The sequence below is a fragment of the Populus euphratica genome, unplaced genomic scaffold (assembly GCF_000495115.2).
Source record: "Populus euphratica unplaced genomic scaffold, PopEup_1.0 scaffold92.1, whole genome shotgun sequence".
NCBI lineage: Eukaryota > Viridiplantae > Streptophyta > Magnoliopsida > Malpighiales > Salicaceae > Populus > Populus euphratica.
Genome location: NW_011499974.1, coordinates 146,282 through 173,101, shown reverse-complemented (window position 1 = coordinate 173,101; position 26,820 = coordinate 146,282). Strand labels below are relative to the sequence as shown.

General features: G+C 31.3%; 2 protein-coding genes across 3 annotated transcripts; both read right to left on the bottom strand.

The window, feature by feature from the left end:
• Nucleotides 1-10,019: 10,019 nt before the first annotated feature.
• Nucleotides 10,020-12,579, bottom strand: LOC105139394 (UDP-arabinopyranose mutase 1-like). 2 transcript variants are annotated; one of them, XM_011045804.1, is made up of 5 exons: nucleotides 12,460-12,579; nucleotides 11,908-12,250; nucleotides 11,324-11,574; nucleotides 10,972-11,149; nucleotides 10,020-10,531 (listed from the first exon to the last, which is right to left on the bottom strand). In XM_011045804.1, the coding sequence occupies exons 2-5, from the start codon at nucleotides 12,229-12,231 to the stop codon at nucleotides 10,187-10,189; spliced, it is 1,098 nt and encodes a 365-aa protein (XP_011044106.1). In that variant the 5' UTR covers nucleotides 12,232-12,250; nucleotides 12,460-12,579; the 3' UTR covers nucleotides 10,020-10,186. The 2 variants fall into 2 exon arrangements, with proteins under 2 accessions (XP_011044106.1, XP_011044108.1); XM_011045806.1 differs by having other exon boundaries at nucleotides 10,972-11,140.
• Nucleotides 12,580-15,577: 2,998 nt separating this feature from the next.
• Nucleotides 15,578-16,674, bottom strand: LOC105139393 (uncharacterized). Its single transcript, XM_011045803.1, has one exon. It carries the CDS (start codon nucleotides 16,584-16,586, stop codon nucleotides 15,828-15,830), a length of 759 nt encoding a protein of 252 aa, XP_011044105.1. The 5' UTR covers nucleotides 16,587-16,674; the 3' UTR covers nucleotides 15,578-15,827.
• Between the last annotated feature and the right edge of the window lie 10,146 nt (nucleotides 16,675-26,820).

Below are 26,820 nucleotides of genomic sequence, written 5' to 3'. Positions count from 1 at the left end.
TTCAAGGCTTGATAACTCAATGTTTACTCATGAAATTTTTTTAAAAATCAATGTTTACTAATGAAATTTTTAAAAAAATCAATTTAAAAAAAACTTATAAAAAAAAAACTTAAATTGGATTAAATTTCAAAACTGGTGGTATGGATAATGAGATTATGATTATTTTGTAAAAGTTAAACATAAAAAAATAACAAAGAAAAATTCTCAATCACAAAAAATAAAAAAACATAGCAATCAAAACAATAAAAATCGCATCTTGTACAAAAATAAATGAAAAAATAATAATTAGAGATTTAATTGAAAAAAATAAAGAAAATAATAAAAAAACTATCAATAAAAAAAAAGAATCAAACTAGATATAAAAATAAAATGAAATAAAATGATCAAGAATGAAATTGAAAAAATAACAATAAATTTTAAAAGATATTAAAATAAAAAATAAACAGCAATAAAAAATAAAAATTAAATTTAAAATAGAAGATATAATTAAATTTTTTAAAATTCGATATAAATTTCAAGGCCCAAGAAGAAGAGGAGAAAAAACCTCGTTGTGAATCTAACACATGCATCACCTCATCAGCATCGCCATCACTGAATGCTTTGAATGACATGGAAATTTTTTATTTTTTATCACATACAACTCTTTATATGCCACCAGAAAACCATGAGGAACTACCATGGTTTAATGCATGCTACATGCTCATTAATGTTTTAATATATTATATTACTAAACAACCCTTGAGGCATCTTAAATATTACAATATATATATATATATATATATATATATATATATATATTATAAATATGAAAATGCTCTTTCAAACCGGTCTTAAATTTTTTTATTTTAAAGTTAAACATGTTATTTCGCTATGTTAAAAATATGAAAAGACACAAAAACTCTCTATTCAAGTTCAATATTTTTTGAACTTTTAAGAGTATTTATGTTATTTTATTGTGTTAAAAAAATATTGAAAAGGCCTTAAATAAAATGTTTATATATATATTTTAAAGGCAACAAAGTCATTTTATTATGTAAAATAAAAGTAAAGAGATGAAATTATCCCCATGGATCTCAACCACTCATAACATTAGTTAGGTTACGTGTGGTTAATCTCAGAATAGAAGAAATAAATTTAGAAAGGATATAAATATATTTGGTTGAAGAAATAAAAATATAGATAAAGATATAAATAATAAAAAATATATGTTTTTAAGATAATTTTAAAGTGAATTTTTTTTCTTTAAAAAACAAAAAAATTAGAGAAGACATGTCTTTTTTTGTCTCAACTATCTTCATATTTGTTGTCTCAATACAATAATTAAATATTATTTTATGAGTTTAATATGTACACACACGTGTATTTGTGTGGGTATACTTAGTGTATATTTGATAATATGATATATGATACTTTTTAAAAGTATTTATATTAAAATAATATTTTTTTTAATATTAATACATCAAAATCATTGAAAAACAATTTAAAAATGATTTTTTAAAATAGTAGTCACAACAATGGGGAAATTAATCATTTGAAAATGGTTGGGTATTTGCATTTCACACAAACAAATTAAGGATGCAACATCTAGTTGAATTGATGCTTTAGGTTGAGATTTTAGATGGAAATTAGTGAACTTCACTAATTTTGTTATTTGCAACCCATCTTCAATTAAGGCAGCATTAGTTCATCTAAATTGAAATGAGTGATAATGACATTCCATGTCATGGTTTATATAAGGATAAAGATGGATGTCATTTTAACATAGATCTACTACATATTATAGTATAAATCCAGCTTAATTAGCTTTAGCTAACTACGTCTAGTCCTCCCTCTCAAATTCTCATGTTTAGAAGGCAGAGAGTAGTTTAAAAAGGTATTTAAGAATCCATTTTCATTTTACACGGTGTTCTAAAATGTAGGTTGTTAATATAAGAGGGATTTCTTAAGACTTCTAGCTTCAAGAACACACGTTAATGAAGTCCTAAAAACTTCAGGATTGGATTGGGTTTTCATGACTGCATATTGGGTTGAGATGTATGATTTTAAATATTGGTTTTGTCTCTAAGCTAAAACAAGTCCTTCATGGAAATAAAACATCTTCTAGCACTTAATAAATAAAGGATGAGAAATAATAAATAAAAAAGAAAAATAGAAAGAAGATTATTCGTCTATTATAACTAAATGAATTAGTAAGAGGTTTTTAAATGAATTTCCATGTTAAATGTTTACTAAGTGACATCAGATATAGATCTTGATCATATAAATTTACATCATAAAAAATATAGTGTTGTATTTACCTCATATTTAATGGAATTGCAAGTTTTATATGATGCATGGAATTTAAAGTCATAAATTATTGTATTATTGGTGGAGAGGATGCTCATTATTATTTATAGTGCTTGTACAAGTAAGAAATAACTATTAGCAAGAAAATAGAAGTCTTTACTCTATAAATTTTTTTTAATAAATATCCATAAGTGATACACGATGAGAATGATGTGATATTATTTTGACTTGAAAGATTGTAATAATTAGGTATTCGGATCGACCGACAAATAAATCTAGTCATTTAAGTCTAGATTAATAGGTTGTAAGTCTAGATTAATAGGTTGTTTAAGGATGTAATAAAATTTATGTTTTATAGTATTTTTTATTTGAAAATATATTAAAATAATATATTTTTTATTTTTTAAAATTAGTTTTGATATTAACACATTAATTCGATTTAAAAATACTAAAAAGTAATTTGAAGCAAAAAAAACTTTAAATTTTAATAAAAACAAATTTAATCTTAATTTTAAACAAACACAAGTTTTAATCTTAATAATAAAAAAATCTAGCGATTCAGGTATACCCTAAATTGTAGGATTTTTGTATTTTTTTTATATACTTTCACACCCAATTCTCAAGTTATTGCATGCACCAATATGGAATTATCATAGTATTAACTTTGAAAAATTAAGGAGCAACAAAATCCTCCTAGTGCTTCTTAGTAGACACCACCTTGATGACGCCGGCCATCATGGAAGTTAGGCAGCACGCAACAATGGAAATATCTGGAATTTGCAATACCGTCTGATAAGGATGGGCCACTAACACCACATCAGCACCCTACAAATCATAGGGCCTCTAGGGCCGCCGCCAACAGTTCAAAGTGGATAAAAAAGCATGGTCAGACCTCATTTGTTTTACAGATATTTTTAAAAAAATTTAAATTTTATTAAAATATTTTATTTAAAACTAATATTTTTATATTTTTATATTATTTTTCTAAGTTTATATTAAAAATAATTTTTAAAAATCAAAAAGATTATTTTAATATTTTTTAAATAAAAAATAATTTAAAAAATAATCACAACCACACTTCAAAATTCTTATAACTTATATATTTTAAAAGTATTTTAAAAAAAAATTAATTTTTTATTTTTTATTTTAAATTATCTTTTGAATCTCCCAGCCAATAGATTACACATTTATTAAAATTAACCTTATCTTATTATTATGATCGTAAAAGTTAACCTATTACAGTAAAATTTACTTTTCTAGATAATTGAAATCTCAAGTATCAATATGCATTAGATTTTTTTTAAATCACGTTCAAGAGATTATATTTTTTATTTAAATATTTTTTTAAATAAAAAATATTTTTAAAAATAATTATAATCACATGTCAAACACTTATAACCTGGACTTTTTAAAAGTATTTTTGAAATTCTTTTGAAATTTTTTTATTTTCAATTATTTTTTTTTAGTTTTTTCATATAATTTTGATACAATAATTTAAAAAATATTTTTTAAAATAAAAAAATATTTTAAAAAATAATTATATTAATATTCTCAAATACCCCAAACTTATACCTCATCTGAGTTCCATAAAAATATATAAATTCAACATCTTTAGTCGATCTCCCAATGACTAAAATTTCCAACATATGGGTCATTCTTGATTTTTTTTTATTCTATGATAATAAAACCGTTTTGTTATAGTTCTCAAATTCAATTTTGGAATTGATCACGAATATTTTCCAGGTAACTTGATTGATTTACGGGTTATTGGGTAAACCATTTTCATTAAAACAATTTATTTATGTTAATGAGGCTAAATTTAACTGAAATAATTAAATTTCAAGGACTTAATTTTATATTTAATTTAATTAGAAATTTAAACAAGATTGAATCTAGATCTCAAGTATTAACGTCATATTTGCACATCAACGTCATATCTGCACATATATTTTTACATTCCATATGTAACTCATTGTCCAGTTATTAGAAACTTATGTTTATGAATTATTTTTTCGTTAGCAATTGTTTAGGCTTTATTCTTGGATCGTGATTTCATTTCTCTGTATTATATATATTAGTTGTAAAGCATGAATAAATATATAGAACAAAATTTCAAACTTTACATGGTATCAGAGCATTTTGTCTCTATACAAGTTCTTCAGTCTCTATATATGTTCTTCATCCTTAGATCTTCTTCATTCTGCTGCATGTCTTCTTCTTGTAGCCATGTCTAATACCACATCTTCATCAATTCCTGATATATCATCTCTATATTTTCTTCACTCTACTGATCACCCAGGTTCCATTCTAGTTTCCATTCTTTTTAATGGTGACAATTACCCTACCTGAAAGCGAGCCATGAAAATGGCATTAAACCCTAAAAACAAACTAAGTTTTGTTAATGGTTCTCTCTCCAAACCAACATCTTCCAGAGTAGAAATTCAATTGTGGGAGTGCTGCAGTGACATGGTTTTATCATGGATTCTCAACTCCATTGATAAATCAATTGTTAATAGTTTGATTTATCATGACTGTCCTCGTGATGTATGGCTTGATCTTGAAGATCGTTTTTCTCAAAGCAACAATCCCAGGATTTTTAAATTAAAGCGTGATGTTGCTACCTTTATCTAAGGTTCTATGACTATTCCTACATATTTCACTACACTTAAGGGTTACTGGGATGAGCTTGCAATGCTCACTCTTGCACCAAAATGCACTTGTGGTGTCTTAAAAGAATTGACTCATATATAAGATATTGAGCGGGTTTTTCATTTCTTGATGGGATTACATGATTCTTATGCTCTAATTCGTAGCCAGATTTTGGCTATGGATTCTTTACCTCCTGTCACCAAAGTATATTCAATTTTGCATCAAGAAAAAAAGCAACGTCTCTTGTATATCTCCAGTATTCCAACAAAATATGCTGTTATGGTAGCTTCTTACCTTTTTGCACATCGTTCTGATAATAAAGGAAGAGGATGTGGTCGTCCAAAATGCGACTACTATGATCGTGATGGTCACTGGAAATCCAATTGTTACAAGTTGCATGGTTACCCCAAGAACAAACCTCAATACTGTGAAGCAACTAATGGACATGCTGGCTCATCAATGGCGGTGAATAATGCCATCAATTCTTCAACATCTTCTGAGATTAATATTCCCAATCTCACTAGTGACCAATGCTCTCGCTTTTTGGATCTTCTATCACCAGTGAATAATTTGGTTTTGAACACCAATTCTGCCAACTTTGCTAGTAACCTTGCTTCTTGTAATTCTGCTTCTTTTTCTAATCATGAATGGATTATTGATTCAGGTGCCTCAGATCATATAACTTTGAATTTATCATCCCTTAATAATGTTCAATCCATGCATCAACCATGTCCCATTAAACTTCCAAATGGTGATGTTGTTTCTATAACTCATACTGCACATTACATATTTCACCTGATATCTCCCTTTCTAATGTTTTATATGTACCTTCTTTTAAATTTAATTTACTGTCTATTAGCAAACTCACCAAAACTCTTAATTGTGTTGCATATTTTTTTCTACTTTTTATGTTTTCCAGGACCTATCAACGAGGAAGCTGATTGGAACGGGTGAAGTACGCAATGAACTTTATCACTACAAGCCTTTTTCTGCCTCTGCCCTTCATTCTCAAAGCATCCCTGATTCTATAATTTGGCATCAACGACTTGGTAATCCGTCTACTTCATGCATTCCATAAACTTTACGTGTTTCTAATCAACATTTGGCTTGTGATATATGTGCTAGAGCAAAACACACTCGTTTACCTTTTTCTTTGAATACAAATAAAAGCACATTTTGTTTCAATCGAATTTATTGTGATATATGGGGTGGTTATCCTACTGCATCACATTTAGGAGCCCATTATTTTTTAACTATCGTGGATGATTTCTCACGCACAACATGGGTCTATCTCATGCACATGAAATCTGATACCTTTACTTGCCTTACAAATCTTTTTGCCATGGTTAAAACTCAATTTAATTGCATTATTCGCCATATGCGGACCGATAATGGTCAAGAATTCCTGTCTAATAAACTCCAAACTTTTTTTCATGATCATGGCATTCTTCACGAACGCACGTGTGTGGATACACTTCAATAAAATGGTGTTGCCGAACGAAAACATCGCCATCTACTTAATGTGGCCCGGTGTTTACGTTTTTAAGCTAATCTTCCCATCTCATTCCGGGAAGAATGTATTCTCACAGCCACTTATTTAATTAATCGAACCCCTTCCCCTAGCCTGAAACATAAGTCCCCTTATGGGCTCCTTTTCCAAAAACTACCATCATATACACACTTACAAGTGTTTGGTTGTTTATGTTATGCCCAAACCCCTCGTCAACATCAAGATAAATTCTCTCCTCGAGCTTCACGTTGTGTTTTCTTAGGTTATCTTGCCAACCATAAAGCTTACCGTGTCTATGATCTAGAAAATCACAAGCTCTTCATCTCCCATGATGTTACTTTTGAAGAACATAATTTTCCTTATCACCCCATACCTTCACCTCCTGTAACTGCTCCAATCCTTCCATTTCCAATTCCTGATATTCCTTCCTCATCTAGTTTACCAACATCATCACCTTCCCCTTCCATAATTCCTCCATCACCACTCACATCACCATCTCCTTCCTTACCACCTCAAGATCTTATCTCACGACCAAAACGAGCTGCTACACATCCACCTTACCTCAATGATTACATCTGCTCTTCCCTTTCAAAGTCCCTCACGGCTTCTCTTGTTCCACGATCTTCCTCAAATACTACTCATTGTCTCTCTTCCTTTTTATCTTATCATCGTTTTTCTAACCACCATCTAGCTTTTCTTTCTGCATTATCTCAACATCCTGATCCCATATCATATTCTCAAGCTGTGCACCATCCTTATTGGCGCAATGCCATGGCAGCTGAAATTCAAGCCATAGAAGCAAACCATACTTGTATTCTTTAACCCCTTCCACCTTGCAAAAAATCCATTGGCTGTAAATGGGCGTTCAAAACCAAATTTCAAGCTGATGGATCCATAGAACGACATAAAGCTCGCTTAGTGGCCAAGGGATATACTCAGATAGAAGGTTTGGATTATCATGACACTTTTGCTCCTGTTGCTAAACTTGTTACTGTTAGATGTATTCTTGCAGTTGCTGCAGCTCGACAATGGCACTTTTTCCAGTTGGACGTTAACAATTCCTTCTTACATGGCAATCTTGATGAGGAAGTTTATATGTCTCCTCCACCAGGTTATTCCACACCAACAACAACTCTTGTTTTTCGTCTTCAAAAATCCATCTATGGCCTCAAACAAGCATCTCGTAATTGGTTCTTTAAATTATGCTATATTCTGCTTGCTGCGGGTTTCATCCAATCTCAGGATGATCACTCACTCTTCAAACTCTCTCAGGGTCAGTCTTTCACTTTCATATTGGTTTATGTTGATGACATTCTTATAGCAGGTAATGATCTTTCTGCCATTACCAACTTCAAGACCATGCTCGCTCATCACTTTCACATTAAGGATCTTGACAAATTAAAATATTTTCTTGGACTTGAGGTTGCTCATTCTCCCACTGGTATATCCTTGAATCAACGCAAATATGCTCTTGACATTCTTGCTGACAGTGGTCATCTTGGTACTCGCCCCACTGTTTTTCCTATGGAACAAAATCTGAAACTTAACAATGCTGATGGTGATCTTCTTCCTGATTCAAGCTCTTTTTGATGACTTGTTGGGCATCTCATCTACCTCACCATTACCCGTCCTGACATCGTGTTTTTAGTCAATATTCTGAGCCAATTTATGCATCAGCCACGACAGCCCCATTATGATGCTACTATCCGCGTTCTTCGTTATATTAAATCCACTCCAGGCCAGGGTTTATTCTTTCCTGCTTCCAGTAATCTTCAAGTCTCAGCTTACTCTAATTCAGACTGGGCTAGTTGTCCACTCACTCGCAGATCCACGACAAGTTTTTTTATTCAGCTTGGCACTAGTCCCATTTCCTGGCGTACTAAGAAGCAACAGACCGTCTCTCGTTCTTCTGCTGAAGCTGAGTATCGGGCTCATGCTTCTACTACTTGTGAACTCACATGGCTTAAAACACTTCTTCATGATCTCGACATTTGCCATTCCAAACTCATGCTCTTATACTGTGACAACCAGGCAGCTCTTCACATTGCTCAGAATCCTATTTTTCACGAGCGTACAAAACATATAGAAATTGATTGCCATGTTGTTCGTGAGAAGTTACAATCCGGTCTCATCACCACTAGACATATATCAACCTCCAATCAGCTTACTAATATTTTCACCAAAGCTTTAGGACAAGACCACTTCCAAGCATTATCACGCTAGTTGGGCATTACAGATCTCCATGCTCGAACTTGAGGGGGAGTATCAACGTCATATCTGCACATCAACTCCATATCTGCACATATATCTTCACATTCCATATATAACTCATTGTCCAGTTATTAGAAACTTATGTTTAGGAATTATTTTTTCGTTAGCAATTGTTTAGGCTTTATTCTTGGATCGTGATTTCATTTCTCTATATTATATATATTAGTTGTAAAGCATGAATAAATATATAGAACAGAATTTCAAACTTTACATCAAGTTTCTTGAGTCTATTTATCAAATCGACCCAGTTTAGCATGAGTTTCTAGCATTCAAGATAAATTTCCATTATAACCGACTTTAAAAATACATTATGGAGGAATCATTGACTCTTAAACCACCTCATTGAAATTGTCATGCACGATTCAAGCGAGCTAGCATGTATTTTGGTTCGCTAATAAATGGATCATCAAACCCCATATAAGAAACCAATGGCATCTTAAAATTCCTGCCCAAAATGACATGACAATGATACTATTGGCAAGGTGGATTTTAGATTTGAATCATCGCTTACATCATTTACTGTTTGTCTGGTATTATGATTTAGTGTGATTTTATAGAGTATTTTTTATATGAAAATATTTTTAAATAATTTTTTTAGATTTTTCTTCATATATATCATTAATATATCAAAATAATTTAAAAAAATGAAGAAAGTATTAATTTGATTTATTTTTTAAAATAAAATGCACCAAAAAACAAAAGTTTCTATACTTTCAGACGTTTATACGCTCTCAAACACTAATAGAGTATTTGAAATTTTTGGAACTGAATTTAAAGATTAAATCAATTCTTATATTAGAAATCTTTTTGAGGGTATTGATTTAAATTTTAAATGGAATTTAACAAATCAGATGGGAGGCTCGTAAGTTGCTACAGTAATTTCAAATAAAAAAATAGTCATGTTTCTTTTCTCTCGAAAACAATTAATTGCAGAGTAAACCAGAGGGGGTTGGATGTAGATTTTTGGGTTCTATGTTGATAGAGTGATGCTTGCCATTCAAGTGTCTTTGCAAACCGAATATATATGTCCCTGTTGCAGGCTCTGATGATATATCTTGAAACACTTATACTATACTATCTACTGCACAACAAGGAAAACAAGTACTGACACTTGAAACTTCTGTTCCCTCACCATCGCCCTGTTAAAACTCGTGTAATTTTTGTTAAAATGCTTTTAGATCAATTTAGTGGTACTATAAAGCTTAAAAGCCCTGCAATGGAAGTCATTTCCAAGTTTTCCATATTAAATAAAGCATATGTATTTTTCTTTTTATGTTATGGGTTCTTAGAACGAGATTGTATATAGCCTGCCTGAACTTTATTATTAATGGTTGATGCTCCTGTTCTAGATCATAGAGATCCAAAGCGCGACACCAAGTAAGCAGGGAAAAATGGAACAGGGTAAAGGAAATCACATACAACTAGAACAGTGAAAGAAATGAAATGCGGTCTTTGAAGGCTAAAGAGAGCTCAGTTTTTCTTAACGCCATCGACCGGAGCTGCAGCTTCTTGCGCAGGTGAGTTGAGCAAGTCCCAGGCTTCAATCCAAGTAACCATGGCATCACCAAGTTTATTGAAGTAAGGATCAACAGGGCTAAGCTTTTCCTTGACCAATTTGGAAAGCTCAAGGTAGCATTGCTGCACGGTCGTGCAATCTTTTGGCAGGACAACAGATTGGAAGAACGGGATGATGTCTTCCTGCCAGTATATGCCCTTGTATTCCTTCTTCAAATTCAAGAATGGATTGCTCGCCTTGCTATGCCAGATGTATGGCAGTCCTGTCTTCACCCCGAGACGAAGATGATCACAGATTACCTGAAATCCACACACATTGAAAGGGGTCTGTGCATGCCTATCATTTGGAGCATCAAGAAGATAAAAAAAATACCCACTGTATTCCATCGTGCATCTCCGTCTCTTCTATTTTATCCATCAAATGAGAATTAGCACAAGAAATGGCAGTCGAATTCTGATTCCAATCCAGGCAGAAGCAATCCATTACAAGCTCACAGAAGAAGTTCGCAACTTTATACGATTACTTTTAGCCCTTAATCCATTAACGTAGATTTAAACATCAAGATCTACAGAAACTAAACGAAGCACCAATTGCATTTTCATGGCAATCAAAATAGTCTACTCATGTCTCATGCATTCGATAAATCATTAACAGAACGCTGTCAGCCAGGAGTATTTTTCATCGTTAAATCCTATGGGCAAATTGGTAGCAAACAGATGAAAAGTGATCGAGGCATTACCTTGGCACACCAGCCAGCCCACATATCATCATATCTCCCAATGGGTTGGCCGTTACCCATGAGACCAAAGTACATTGCAGGGCCAATCAATTCCCTGTCAAAAGCAAGGTTCATTCCACACATTGGGAACAGGGTGCCTTTTGGGATTGTCAAAACAGCATCCACATACCTGTGTGAGCTAAATTTAGAATACAATTAGACAAACATTGAGCCAAAAGTACACTTCTATTGAGATTTTGAACAGCAACGAAACAATGCAAACAAGATTGAATTCAATTTTCAAGCAAGGCAAATCACAGCCTAGACCAAGAAGCAGTGTCCAATATGCTATTGCTATTGATGCAGAGTTAACCTGGTGTTACGTTCGAGAGGCTTGACAAGCTGAGTTGGGGCATCATAATCAGGAATATTTAGCCATAGTCCATGCGAGATAGCAGTAGGCACACCTCCTCTCAGGCTAAAAGGGCATCCTCTCACAAAATCAACACCTTCTCTAAACGGATCATAAAGAGTGTTGAAGAAAAATGGAGCAGATGGTGTCAGCAAATTCTGTACATGCTGAGCCAATGCATTTATCTCCTTCCCACTTGGATCCTTAGCGACCTTCAATCAAAGCAGCAAGATTTTCTTTAAAAAATAGAAATAAATAAAAAGAACAAAACCAAAGCAAATTCTGAAAAGTACTTTTTTAATTAAATATATTAAAATAATATTTTTTATTTTTAATATTAATAAAAACTAAAAAAATAAAATCAATAACTTTTAAAACATACACCAACACAGTTTAAAAAGTAAAAACAAAAACAAAAGCAAATAGTCTATCAATTTCAATGTGGAGGCCCCTCGGTTCCACTCCAAGTTGACTTGTCGTAAAAAATCTAACTCCTTAGACTCTAAAATGAAAAAAAAGAAAAAAAAAAGGTAAAAAACCCGTACAAAGCAATCATCATCGATGGTGAAGATATACTTCTTCTTGGAAACCAAGAAACCAAAGCAACGACAAGCAGAATCCTTGAAGGAGATACAACTAGATTTAGGACCTAGAACCCGATTCACATCATTCCTATTATAAAGCTCACAATCAAAGCCATCAGGGACCAGGATGTTCTTACTAGGATCCCCATCCTGGACAATAATAAGATGGTAAGGCTGAAAGAAAGGTCTCCACTGCTCCAAGAAATCTAAGTTTCTTATAGTTGGGATAACAATATCAAGCTCATCTTTCAGAGGTGCTGTTACATGGGATGATGGTTGAGTCATTAGTGTGTTTTGAGGGGATTTTTTTTTTTAGATTAACGTAGGTGTCCGGGTCAGCTTGCGCGCACCACGACTAATCCCACGGGCCCTGAAGTTAACGATCATATAAGCTTCCAATGGCCATCATATGAGCAATCAAGGACTCGAACCTGAGACCACAGAGGAAGCAAATTTCTTGATCCCAAGTTTTTATCACTTAGCCACCAACTAGATAGTTTGTTTTGAGGGGATTCTTGATGTCTTGAGTGTGTGTTGTTGGCGTTTTGAGTGTAAGAGTTTGTTCTTACAAGGGATGGAAAGGAGGAGGAGGAGCGTGGAGTTTGAGGTTTGAACAAAACGAGGAAAATATTGAGTTTTAGGGGGGTTGCTTATGCTATCTTCATTGGGAATGAGGTTTTCTCATAGTGTATTTTTTTTCCAAATTAATGATAATTTGAATACTAATTAAGAAGGCATTTTCGATGGCGCAATTGCTAAACTTTCATATGGGTCTTGAATTGACATGTCCTTGTAAAACCCTAGACTTCTACTACATAAGATTTAATCATTCTTTTGATAGATAAAATCACAAGTTGAAACGAAGGTGATGAATTTAAGTAATGAATCATTTTTAATAATACACTTGAACAATATTTTTAGGTTGTTTATGAATCTAATTAGCATTTTTTATATAGAATTAAATAACATAAATATAAATAAATTCAAAAATTATCTAGACTTAAACTCCATGTAGCATAATCCATGTGAATTTTATTCATGTTAAATTTTTATAGAATAATATAAATTATATTTTAAAATCTCGTTTAACAGTTTAAGTAATTGGATTGAATTAGTTCTTTAATATGATATCAAAATTTTAATAACTAAATAATTACAAATTTAAATCTCATCATTTATATTTATTTGATATTTAAAGATCAACAAACTTAAAGAATAATATAGCTTATATTTTAGTATTTTATTTAATAGATTAAACTATTATATTGAATTGAATCTTTAACGTAAACCTACATTTCTCATTGTACAAACAAGAGTAAAGGCTGCATAAAACAACAAGAGGAATTTGTTGTTCAAAAAAGAAAATCTTGATATTGCATTATTTTAGCTCATGAACTTCACGCCGGTGTAATTTCACTTCCTGCTTCTTCTTCAAAGCCCTTCCAGAAAACGTGACTGAAACTGGGCAAGGGCTATCATCAAGAGAGCGTTTTGGACTGTGCCCTTACACGTTTAACAATGTTAGATTTCCCGTGACCACCTCAAGACTAATAAAGGGAGACTTTTTTCTTTTTTTTTTAATTTACGTGGGGTGTCCGGACCAGCTTACGCGCACCACGACTAATCCACACGGCCCACTGAACATCCTGCAAGCCCAGTGAATTTATTATTCATGCACCAAGAGGGTGCATGAACATTCAAGGATTATTTGATATAATGTTTTTTTAAAAAAAAATTAATTGATTTGGTTTTAGTCTTTTGATTTATAATCGGATGGGTTTAATCTGTACATATAATTCTTTCAGGTTTATAAAAGAAAACAACGCAAGATTTGCAATATATTAAGTACAAGTACTTGTATTTTTGCAAATTAATTAGAATTGATTTTTCAAAGAAGGTTATAATCAAATCGAGAATTGATAAAGATGTTATTTATAGTACAACTTAGTGGTTTATAAACATGTAATAATTAACTGATCACAAAGTAAATAGTATTACTTAATTTCTTTCTTGAGATAACAACTTACTTTGTACAACACCTGTATTTTATTAATCATAACTCATACAATTACTAAGTAATTAGTTCAATTATAAAATGATAAGATTAATTCTTATAGTAAATTAATTATTGTTCAATTAGATTAATTAGTTCAATTAGTTCGATCCTCTTGAGAGATTTTCTATTAGAAAATCTTTCCAAAACTACTAAATTAATTATTGTTATTGTTGCGAGTTAGTAGAGTTCTTCTTCTTCCAATAAATCTCCTTTATATATATATATATATATATAAAGAGCCCAAGATCCATTACGATTGAAGATGGTTTGAATGAACCCTCTGCAGGAAACCCAGTGCACCGACCCACATAAAAGAGTGATTACGAACAAGGATATTTTAATACAAGGCAAGGAGAGCAGACTCAAAAACAATTTTAATACAAAACCCTAAACACATAAATACAAAGGCTCAAAGGCAGGAGGGTGAAGCCCATAGAAGTTGTCAATGGCCTTGTGGCCCGCTTCCTTTCCATGCGAATAGTTTTCTAGTTTATTTATTAAAATAATTTTATTTTAAATTTTAAATTTTTTTTTCATAATAAATTATAATGAATTGAAATATTAAAAAATTAATTTTAAATATTTTTTTTATTTTTTTAAAACACACTTTCTAAAGAGAACGAATTATTAGATAATTATGTCAATTTATAAGTTATTAGGCTGAGTTTAATACCCATATTTTATAGCAATTAACAAAGAGTCGAGGGCACGACGGAGTCTCCCCAATGACTAATCCTTTTCATCTTTTGTTTCTATAGATAAGGTTACAATAGTTGAGTTAGGATGTATTTGTTAATAATTCTTTGAATTGAAAAAATATATCAAATTAGTAATTCTTCATGCTATCATATCATATTAAAAATATTTTAAAAGCAATTTAATAAAAGTTTTGGATCAAGATATTTACATTTCTATAATTTCATGTTCGACCATGTGGTTGTTAATATAATAATTATTAAAAATTTATAAAATTATTAATTTTAAAACTTGTAAAATTAATAAAATTGTAGGCAAACTAGCTGGATATTCATATTAATAATAATAAAAAAATTATTTCAGAAGCATTTGAAAAAGAATAGAAGCACATTTGCAAAATCACCTCTACCAAACGTGCCACAAGTACGAAAAATGTCATGAAATAACATTCCATTTAGTTTGTTTATGGAAAGTTAAAAATACTCTATAATTTCCAGTACCATAATCTCTCCTTTGATGGATTGCTGCAAAGATCCGCTCTTGACAATATTAAAAAAAATTATTTCATGTTCTTCAAACAATATTATTTCTTCTAAAATTCTGCATTTGCGGTGCTCATCTTGAATAGAATCCCTCGAAATCTTTTTAGCAAAAAAATCCAAACCCGTGAAATGACATGGGACTGGCCCCTTCCAGAGTGTAAATTCCATATCCCCAGAGAGATATGCTTACTTGGGTCTTGATTAATTTTGTCAACAAAGTTTGACAAATCACAACAATTAAGATCATCACTGTAACTAATTATAAAGCACCAACCAAACAAGAGTCTAAAGATTTGCATATGGATTGAGCAGGAAACAATCAAGACAGCACTCTAATTAATATAAATCAATGTGATCACACCCTCTAATTAATAATGCAAAATAATTAGACCATCGATGCCACAACATTCATCCATTGTTCTTCACTTAAATCACCGTGTCTGTATGCCATATGAAAATCAAAGACTTCCCCCAAAACATTAACCCCTCCCTGTTGCTGCAAGAAAACATTAAAGGTTTCCATTATGCAAAAGCAACATTTTTTTTCCCCTAAACCCTTGACTAGAATTAAAACATATACATGCTTCTTACATGTCCCGACTCCATAGATTACTCCATAAACGACAGTTCAGTAAACCCACTATAGCCGGTAAAACCTTCCTAGCCAGGCCCTTGTGGTTATTATTGTACCCTGAAGAATGTACTGTCATCACCTCCATTTCCAGGTTCCCAGTCAGCTCCCCACACCCCCCTATCTCCTCTCCGGACACAACCTCAGTCTCTCCACTTTCAAGATTTTCTTGCACTACCATCACTTCACATTCAGCTTCAGGCACTGATTTCTCAGGTATATTATCAGATTCAAAATGGCCCATCATCAAGACCTTACCTTTCTTCTTGCGTCTCTTGTGTTTCTTTGGACACTCAATATTCTGCACCAAATGCTCATCAAATGCTTCAATAACTTGGTGGATAAAATCTCTGTTTGGAGATGAGTCCCATCTATACCAAAACCTAGTGTAGCAATCAAAACACCCACATTGAAAAGGAGGAACCTCCTGGCCGCAATATTTGTCATTCTTGTTGGCAGTGGTAGGGGCGGTCTTGGTTTGGCATTTGTTTTTAGGATGTTGGGTGACAAGTGAAGATGGGTTTGTTGTGGTGGTGATAAAAATGGACCTTGCTATCAAGTAAGCCAAAACCTCACGATCTTGGTTAGGAAGAGAGAGGGCTAAAGCTAGAATAGTCACTGGCAGTAGCTTTAACACTGTGTCGGGATCTTTATCTGGAGATTTGGATGATGGTGGTGGAGGTGGGTGCACTTTGCCTTTTTTCTTATCCTTCATTTTCTTGGCTTACCATAAAGACTCACTCTTCTTCTCCTTTTCTTTGTCTCTCTGGTGTAAAGGAAAGATATTTAATTTAATGTCAAGGACGCGGACTTTTTGTTTAATTTTCCCGAGTCCCAAGAGAGGGAATATAGGAATGGGACCTATAGGGGTTGGATTGATGCATTGTTTGCAGAAACGAGAGGTCCTTTCGAACTTTTATCTGTTAAGTGTGTGTATGTGTGTTTTGTTTTGTTCCTTGGGAGAAGTTTATGGCTTTTCTTGGCAGCTAACAGAAACATAACCTAAAAAGCCTTGCTTTAGGGCTTGAAGCAGGAGACCGGCTATTTCAGGCATCGATGTCTCTTTTGTGACTAATGCGGTGTTTTGCTTTTTCACTGTGACTGCACGTATACACAGATTTATGAGAAACAAATGCTCTTATTTTCTTAAGGGCTGGCCTTGGAACTCAAAGAAAAAACAGCAGATAAATACAACTTTCTTCCTCTGTAACAAAGTCCCAAGTGAGTGAGTATCCATTAGAATTTATGTCCATTTAAAGGTTAAAAAGAAGACAATGAGATATCAGATATAATATATCATTGTTGTTGTGGTCAGCCCATGTATATCCATGCTAAATTAGAAATTAAGATGACAAGAGTACGATAAGTTAGTGTTATTGTCCATTTTCTAGCATGAAAATCCAAGCCTGGCAACAGAACAAATTGAGGGCTGAAAATCACTTGCAGGGATTGTTATGTATCGTTGAGTGCATTTTGGCTGGGAGTAAAGACAAATCAATCAATCCATCCAGTTTTATCCACACTTGGCTGACCATCCCATGCTTCAGGTATACTTGTAATAATCCATGTCTACATTCAGTTGGATTGCGGGAATTTAGTTCACGATCACTATCCTCTTGGTATGGTAAATGGTAATGCTATGGTCCCCTTGCTAATTGTCCAAGCTTAGCTGTTTCTCTAACATGGACAGGTCCAGCCCAGAAACATGTGGGAGATGGGTTAATGTAAAAATGGACGTGTCTATTGTCTTAACTCAGAGCCCCTTGTATGAGCTTTGAACCATTGTACTCCCATTATATGCTGTTCCCACCCACACGATTGAGATGCAGGGAGTAAATTATCGAGAATTCAGTGTTAACAATGGCTGCATAAAGGATCCGGGCATCAGAACGTGCTTGTCTGAACCAACGGTATTGCAATGAACACTTTTGAACCTTCAAACTAAACACAAATTCCAAAACCATATCACCTTGTAAGAATAAAAACAAAACATTGTGCAAAAATAAAAGAATAAAAACACTGTGGAGCAGCAACCATGCTGAAAGCCTAGAACTGTACCATACTATTGCCTGGTGGCTCTTCCTTGCCTAGAATTCATCTCAATTTTATTTTCCACACCTTACTTTAAATCCCAACTATTTTGAGGCCTTGTTACATGGATGATGGGCTCAGAATTTACACCCCCATCACATTGCCCATGTCCTAGTAGTCTAACTAAGGCATGTATTGACATGGGCTCAGATCCATAATGAGTCATGAGGATTGCATGAACAGAGCTTGCATCTACTGCAATGGATATTCCTGAACCTTAAGGTTACTAATCAGCTTTTTTACAAGAAAGCTTCATCTTCTTCCTTTCTCAGTTTTGTTTTGCAAGCACACATGACATGGTCTCTTTGAAACTTCTTTCTTCACTATTAATGTTAACTCAGGTATCGGGTGTTTCCTATTTTACAGTTTTCCCAGTTACGCAAGCTCAATCTTCCATGCCTAACAGCCTAGGAAAGACCTTACGAGGACCTCATCAATGGACATCATCCTCAACCTCAGTCACAAAACTAATTGTAGAGACGTGAGACTGGCATTAAATAGGTTTCAGAGGATTAATATTTAGCCATGGAAGCAACCCAACACAAGTGCATGGCAAGTACTAGTGGGAATGATGCTCATGTTTCGATCTCAATATGCCTTCTGACAACACTTTCCACCCAATCATATGAAATAAAGTTCAGTATAACTTAAAAATCCGTATAATTCTGAATTATTAATATAGATTACATCCTGGCTAATAAATGCACTATAAAGACCTTATTGTGCATTTACTTAGTTACCTTCGTCCAATAAAATTGCCTTCTTACTAAATTATGGAGCCACTGAAGGGTCCGTCAATAAATCCTATGGTACCATGCTGTAATACACTCTCCTTGTTCCAATAGGCTCATAGATTACATCCTGGCTAATAAATGCACTATAAAGACCTTATTATGCATATACTTAGTTACCTTCCTCCAATAAAATTGCCTTCTTACTTAATTATGGAGCTACTGAAGGGTTCGTCAATAAATCCTATGGTACCATGCTATAATACACTCTCCTTGTTCCAATAGGCTCTTTGCGAATGGTGGCGAGCATGAGAGTGTCACATCTTGTATAATCTTTCTATTGTGATAAAAAATGTTGAGACTATATGAGGCGATGAGAGGGTTGATGCCCACTAAGATGCTATGTGTAAAAGTTGGCCAAAAAATGGGATCCACAAAACGTCATCACATGCATTGCCCATCAAATAATCTTACCATTATCTGTTAAGCTTTTTCTGGGCATGAGTTGATGCTGGATATCTTCTGTGGAGCCATTCCTCTTACGATATGATAAATATTGGATGGGTATGTTCCATGCATTGTATGTTTGGGATTATAATGTGGGTATTTTTCAAAAATAATTTTTTTATTTAAAAATATATTAAAATAATTTTTTTATTTTTATACATTAGTACATCAAAATCATTTTAAAAAATATCAATTTAATATTTTTTAAAATAAAAAATACTATTAAAAATCACCAAAAAATAAGAGTACTTTCGAACACACATCCTAGGCATAGTTAGAAAATTTTAAATCTTTGTCTGTTCGTGAGTGACTGGAAAATATAGGCAAAGCAGACACATGTCGTGCAACCAAGGTAATGTACTTTCTATATTATTAATCATGAAATTAATTGGTTGGATAAAATATATACTAATTAGCTTGTAATTGTTTGTTTTTTCTTCTTACTAATTATCTTGCATACATAAATGAGTTCAGCATCCACTATATATTAGAAAAACTAGTACTTACTTCTTGCATTCCCGGGACTGATTTCCTGTGAGAAAATATAAGTATATAATGATGTATTGAATTTAAAATGGTAAAGTTCGCACTAATGAATAATTATGTAGTTTAATGTATATTTTATCCTCCCACACTCTTGATAAATTTTTTTAATGTAACCTCTCTTAATTAATTAGTACATCCCCTTTTTCAATATTAAGAAGTGCAACCTTCCATTTTAATATTAATTCTTAACAACATATAAATAATAGTGGACACAGGTGTGTCAATTGTCAAGAATTAACAGTTTATTTGATGCAAGATCATATTAATTTTTTTAAAAAAAAATAGAATGAGCAAGAACAAATAAATTACAAGGACCGCATGAAAAAACATAAAAAAATATATTATTCAAGTACATGGTTAGTATATGACACATGGAGCAAGTGTGCATTGTTTTATATATATATATATATATATTGTGCATTGGTTTATATATATATATGTCCATTAATGTTTGCCACCATCATAACCTAGCTATTAGGGGTATTTAAAGAAACTGAAAAACCAATTAAACTGAAAAAATAAGAACAAAAAATCAAAAAAACCGAACCGAAAAAAAAACTGATTAAACCGAGTCGAACAAACCGAGCCAAAATGAGACAAAAAGAAAAAAAACTGAGCCAAACCAGAAAAACTGAGCCAAAACAGAAAAAAACCGAGCCAAACCAGAAAAACTGAGCCAAACCGGAAAAACCAAGCCAAACCGATTTGAGCCAATTTTTCCCTTAAAAAACCGAACCAAACCAAAACCAGTCGGTTTGACCCAGTTTCGGGTTTTTTTTCAAAAAAAAAATTCCAATTTGATTATTTTTTTTTATAAAAACCAAACCGAACCGAAAATGAACACCTCTACTAGCCATCACTACATGCTTCAGGGTATGCCCTACTTAAATGGGGACATGCCCAATTTGGATGGCCTCATGGCCCAAAACCGAAGCCCAATCTGTCCCATGATGAGTTCGTCGATTTTCTCTTCCTGTGTTTTTCAGCCAGATCATATAATCTACTTTTCAGATTTTGGAAGAACATGAAAGTTGTTTGTGGGAACTTCACATTTGTGATCATATGCTTTCCGGTGGCTCAAATGGAACCCATACCACCAAGCTCACGACCCTTCAATCAGCAGAGCCACCACCACAATGTCTGCTGATTCACACACACACACACATAAAACTCTTTGACTACAACAAAAGGTTACAGAACTCATGATTTAACACATCGTGTGAAAGAGGAAACATTTTGTTCCTCTATCATGAGTCCTGGCTGCAGCATGCATGGGTAGCTAGGTAACATCCCTAACATGTTCGGTAAAATGTCATATGCCGAGAGGATGTGTTTTATCCAGGCAGCATATGTGTAATCGTCTCAAGTTGGCCTCGATGAATTCTGCCACGAGTCGAAAGCTTAAGAGGTGGTTATAATATGTCATTGCCACGTGGCTTGATGAATATATATATATATATATATATAATTCGAGATATGAGAGATAAATAAATATATTTTATTTTCCATTGAAGAATAAAAATATCAAAAAATATTTTTAAGACATAATAAGGTACGCTATCTTGTAGCAATAAATCAAAATAACCGGATTAAGATATTTTAACATGATGAACTGAATAAAGACGTAACACAGAGAAAGTTAAGGTTAAAATCTAAATTGACTAAAATTAAAAGAATTATTTAACTTTTAACGACTTAATCAAATTTTTAATGGGTTTAATTGGCTTAATTAAAGATTTAATTAAAAACAATAAGTTTGAAGTTAATTTGATCAAAATTATAAGAATTAATTAAGTTCAAGCAATTAATTTAACTTTTAGTAGGTTTTATGGATTCAATTGAGGACTCGGTTAAAGAAAAATCAAGTTTGAAGATCTAATTTGGATCAATTCATAAATATTAAAAAATTAGAGACACAATTGAAACTTGAAAATATTTAATTGGTGCAATCGATCATGAGTTAATTGAAATAAATTTAAAGATTGAAGGCTTATTGAGGGTTAGAGAAAAGAATTTGAAAATTCAAGAACCAAAATGCATAAGGTGTATGAGTTCAAACACTGAAATTAATCGAATTAGGGGTTTACATGAAAGAAATTAAAAGTTTGATGGTTGATAAAGATCAAATTGTGTAATGTAGAAACTAAGAATCAAAGTGCAAAAGACGCTCAACTTTAAAGATTTAAAGCTAGGTTTTCAGTGGTGTAATTGCAACAATTGAGAATTTTTAGGTACAAATAAGAGTGTGTGTGTTGAAATTGAAAAAAAAAGATCAAATTAAAATTTATAAAATTCCAATAAAACCCTAATTTTTACAGTTTAGGAAGATAAGATATCATTTTCAATGAAGAAACCCAGTGACATGTTGCCTATTCTTGTTTATCATCTTCATCAACATATAAAAGCTAATTAAGTTGTCACTTTCAAGTAAATGAACATAATATCTTTGCTATAACCATTACTATTCAACTGAAAAACATCTTTTCTATAAGAGAAATAGGGGGTTTCCTGATTTTTAAGTTAGTAAATATATATAAAAAATAATAATATATAGGAGAGTAAAGTATATAGAAGAGTGTATGTTGTGATTGTTTTTTCTAGTCTATGACTTTATAAATAAAATTGTGTGTTTACTTGGTAACTAAAAATACTTTTACATATCAGTTAAATGAGCTTATTAAAAATAAAGATAATTAATGATGGAAAATGATTACTTTTTCTTATAAGTGACTTAAAAAAACGAGTTGTTATATCTTGTTATGTTATTGCTAGCGTTAATGAGTGATTTGTAAGACAAGTAAACATTAGCAAGTTTACTATTGAAAAAGATAATAGTTACGAAAAATAACTATTAAAAAAAAAATAGATGTCATACTAATAGTTCATACATAAACATGGAAAAGCATGACACCATATGCAAGTTTTAAGGATTTAAGCCTAAAAGCAAGATAGATAACTTTTTTGGGTTAAGTTCAAATAATGAATATGTTGTCCACAACTTTTTATTTATTTAACATATAAATTAGGTCAGTATATTTTTTTATTTATTTAACATATAAGTCAGGTCAGTATATTTAAATATGGACTAATTGATTAATCTCCTTTTCCTTCTAATTTTGCATAAATAGTACCTAATTTTTTTTTTTATTTACGTGGAGTGTCCGGGTCAGCTTGCACGCACCACGACTAATCCCCACGGCCCACTGAATACCCTGCAAACCCAGTAGACATGTAAGGCACTGTGGGGATGACAGGCGTGTATGCCAGGGCTCGAACCCAGGTGCAGTGGGCTGCAGTGGAAGGAAACAAGTCTCTTCCACCGCTAAGCCAAGCACTGAAATGCAAATAGTATCTAACTTGATTATATTTAAATCCTATAAATAAGGGATTCTTTTATTAGAAAAAGCAAGTTGAAATATGTACTTATAAACTTAATGAATATTGGTTTTAGCTTTAAAATATACTTTTTAAAGTGCTACTCAAATTATTTTTTATTTAAAAAATATTAAAATAATATTTTTTATGTTTTTTTTAGTGATTTTGATATATATATATATATATATATATAATTTTGATATATTTTTAATTAAAAAAACCATAATATCACAATATCAAACACACATTAAAAAAAAATGCAAACAAGCAAGTTAAAAGAAATTTTGATAAACATATCAACATATATTAATATACACACACTATAAAATTATCGTTCAAATTTGTTTGATCATTGATATTATAATACTAAATTAAATAATCATCCAAACTTAAAAACGTAACAAACAAGTGAAGCATTGAAAATATTTTTGTATCGCTTTTTAATCATTCTTTTAAATAAAAGTTTTTTATGCTTTAAAGTTTTATAGACTTACTATTATCTAGTTTAGCTAGACAAGCAAGGTCTTCCCTCCTCTATTGTGAATAATCAGCAGCCCATTGTTTTTCATTGTCTCCGAACTCGTGAACGTACACCATTCTTAGGCAATTCTGGTTTCTTCCAAATCATCACTGTTCGGTTCCAGGACTGGGAGATACTTTAATTCATCACCGTGAGTGCCTCTCGTTAGACCGGTGGCGCAACCTTAATTTGCATCTGGATATGTCACCATCAGAATTGATTAACACAGACAAAATAACCCGAAAATGCTATATTTTCATCGGTAAAAAAACGACAGATGAATTTCTTGTCAGGAATTTCAAACCCATTAGCAATTCAATCAATGACTTAAATGCTAATGCAAAGGCTTACGATGTATTCGCGTCGGTGATAACAATAGGTGTTAAATTGTTAATGGACCACCGACGATCTGACTATGAGTAGATAATAACATGTGATTTTATTGACGGAATTACTATTAAATATTTCTAGCTTTTTTTTAATTATTTCTATTCTTTTAATAATTTCATCAGATTTGCTTATGAAATCATTCTGTTTGACAGTATCTTTTTTATTATTAATAATTAGTTGTTATTTAATGACTAAATAATTACAAGTTTAGATTCAAATATTTTTATTTATTTAATAAAAATTAAATATAAAATAAGATAATGTAAGCAATAAAAACTTAAGAATTAAATAATTTTTATTTATATTAGAGAATAATATTAATTATATCTTAAAAATTATTTAATAATTTAAATTATTAAATTAAAATAATTCTTTCACAGAAAAGATGCATTGATATGAAAATTATCTCCTTAATTTAGTGAGTGTGAGGTCAATAAGTTTGTCCAGAAAGGGCATGTAGCTTGCGGGTGGATTGTATAAACAGTCTATAAAGGCTCCAATGTGAGCACTTGATAGACTATCTAAATTGCTATCTTATCATTTAAGCAAAATACAAAAGTCTGTCAAATCAGAGTCATATCGCATTGTCACCCAGATGACCTCCTGTTATGAATCAGAGGCAACAAAGTCCTGTCCTGATCATTCCTCTTATCCCAATTATACAGAAACCATTTCATGGCTTCTGCAGAATCAACCATTATTGCCCACCTCTTTGAAATTTTGGGTATGTGTTTTGTCTTGTGTTATCAAGTCATGTTTTGGATAGTTGTAAATCACGAATTTCCCATTTCATTCTTAAAAAAAAAGGGAAATTAAGAAATGAATGGAAACAAAATGCTCAATCATGAATGATTAATCTAACCATTTATATATATATAAACATGTAAAAATATAATTAATAACAAATATATTCTCAACACAAAAAATAATAATAGAATTCTAACATACATATTAAACATATAATCAAATGTTAATGAGAGTGTGTCAAATTTTCAGTTTGAACATTTATTTATTTACAAGTTTATATTTTATATCATGGAATCACCAAATAAACTCCCTCTTTTTTTTTTCTTCCTTTTTTGATTTCCATACATATTTTGAGTGTGCAGAACATATATAGTTAATAACTATTTGACTTGTACTATGTTAGGGGTCAATTGAAAAAAAAATATATACAAGTCTTTTTAATATGTTTTTATATATAAAAAATTATAAGTAAAAATAAAAAAAATAATGCATACAACTAATAAAATAAATTGAAAATAAAATGTGTTAATAAATAAATAAAAAATTATTAACAATAAATAAAGATAAAAATTAAAAAAAATAAAAGTCAGATATAGACTAGGATATTTTGCCTCGTAACTAAATAAATATACATGAAATTGATTAAATTAAATAAAATAAAAGATGAAAATATTATACAAGATTACACATATTAAAAATATTAACAAAAAATAAAATTTTTAATTTTTAAAATAAATTTCAATTATATAAAACATTAAAAGATTATATATAAATTAAAATAATCTCTCAAAAAATTAAATTAAATGCATAAAAAATAATAAAAAACAACCACTATTTTAAAGAGTTTAGATAAAAAAAAATAAAAGAGAGAATGAGTATTAATTTAAATATAATTTTAAAAAAAATATATAAAAAGTATTAATTAAAAAAAATTAAAAAGTCAAGTGTTGTTTGTCTTAGTAAGTTAGGCCATATGTTTGGCACATCTAGTAAGATTCCGTGCGCGACTTTTTTTTTTTGTTTTCATCCTCTCTAATTTTTTTAGAAAAAAGTAAGATATCTTGTGATCAGATATTGTTTATTTTTCAGCCATCATAATAGTTGAAAAATCAAGAAAAAAGTTTATTTGACCTAAAAATCGAGTTTTCAACTCATTTTTTTACCTAAAACACCTAAAAAACGTCATAGGTAACTCGATAAATTCATTCGTGGACTTAAAAGAATCCAACAAACCATCTTAAAGCCCAAAATCACCCTAAAATAAAAAAAATTTTATTGAGCTTAAATATGTTTTTCTAAGTAATTTTAAGGTAAAAAAATCCAATATAAATTTTTATAATCAATAAAAAATTTAACATCAATATTAATAGATTTTGTTGTTGAAATCGATGCCAATAAAAATTATCTCTTTCTAGTGGTGGATTCAAATCATTTTCTCTTACATCTTTCAAACTAAAAATAAAAAATAAAAAAAATAAAGTTTGAAATCAAAATCAATTTTACTTTAAAATTTTAAATATTATAAAAACCAATATTTATAATTTATAAAATATAAAAACTACAATAAATATTTTGTCTAAACTTTGTTAACGTTATTTTTTCCTTATGTGTTATTTACTTTGATTTCTCATCTTTCAATCTCACACTTCTATGACATTATGGCCTATAATTTGGTCCTATAGAAGTTCCAAATTAAAACAAAAAAGTCTTATGAATTGTTTGTCCATAATGCTTTTCGAGAAGATTCATAATGTATTTTATACAGTAAATTTCTATAATTAATTTTGAACAAGTATCTATTGAACTCAAGTTAGGAAACCTTACAATGTGTATTTGTTTTAGAGATGGGAGTTGTGGTTTGAGTGTGGGACCCATAAAAAAAGCTACAAAAAACAAGAAATATTAGCTTTTGTGGTTGAGTTTTATACATAAATAAATCATATCCAACCATAATCTCAATTACAAAAGCTAAAACAAACACGCAAACAATAGGGAGAGAAAACCGAGTTCTAACTAAGTTTGAATTTTCCATTCAGAGGACA

Excerpts from the sequence above, each read along its gene's own strand:
- LOC105139394 (XM_011045804.1), bottom strand. The coding sequence starts at position 12,231 with ATGACTCAACCATCATCCCATGTAACAGCACCTCTGAAAGATGAGCTT. Across the intron at positions 11,575-11,907 it reads CCATCGATGATGATTGCTTT|GTCGCTAAGGATCCAAGTGG; the intron begins GTACGGGTTTTT and ends CTTTGATTGAAG. Across the intron at positions 10,532-10,971 it reads GGGCTGGCTGGTGTGCCAAG|GTAATCTGTGATCATCTTCG; the intron begins GTAATGCCTCGA and ends TGTGGATTTCAG.
- LOC105139393 (XM_011045803.1), bottom strand. The coding sequence starts at position 16,586 with ATGAAGGATAAGAAAAAAGGCAAAGTGCACCCACCTCCACCACCATCA.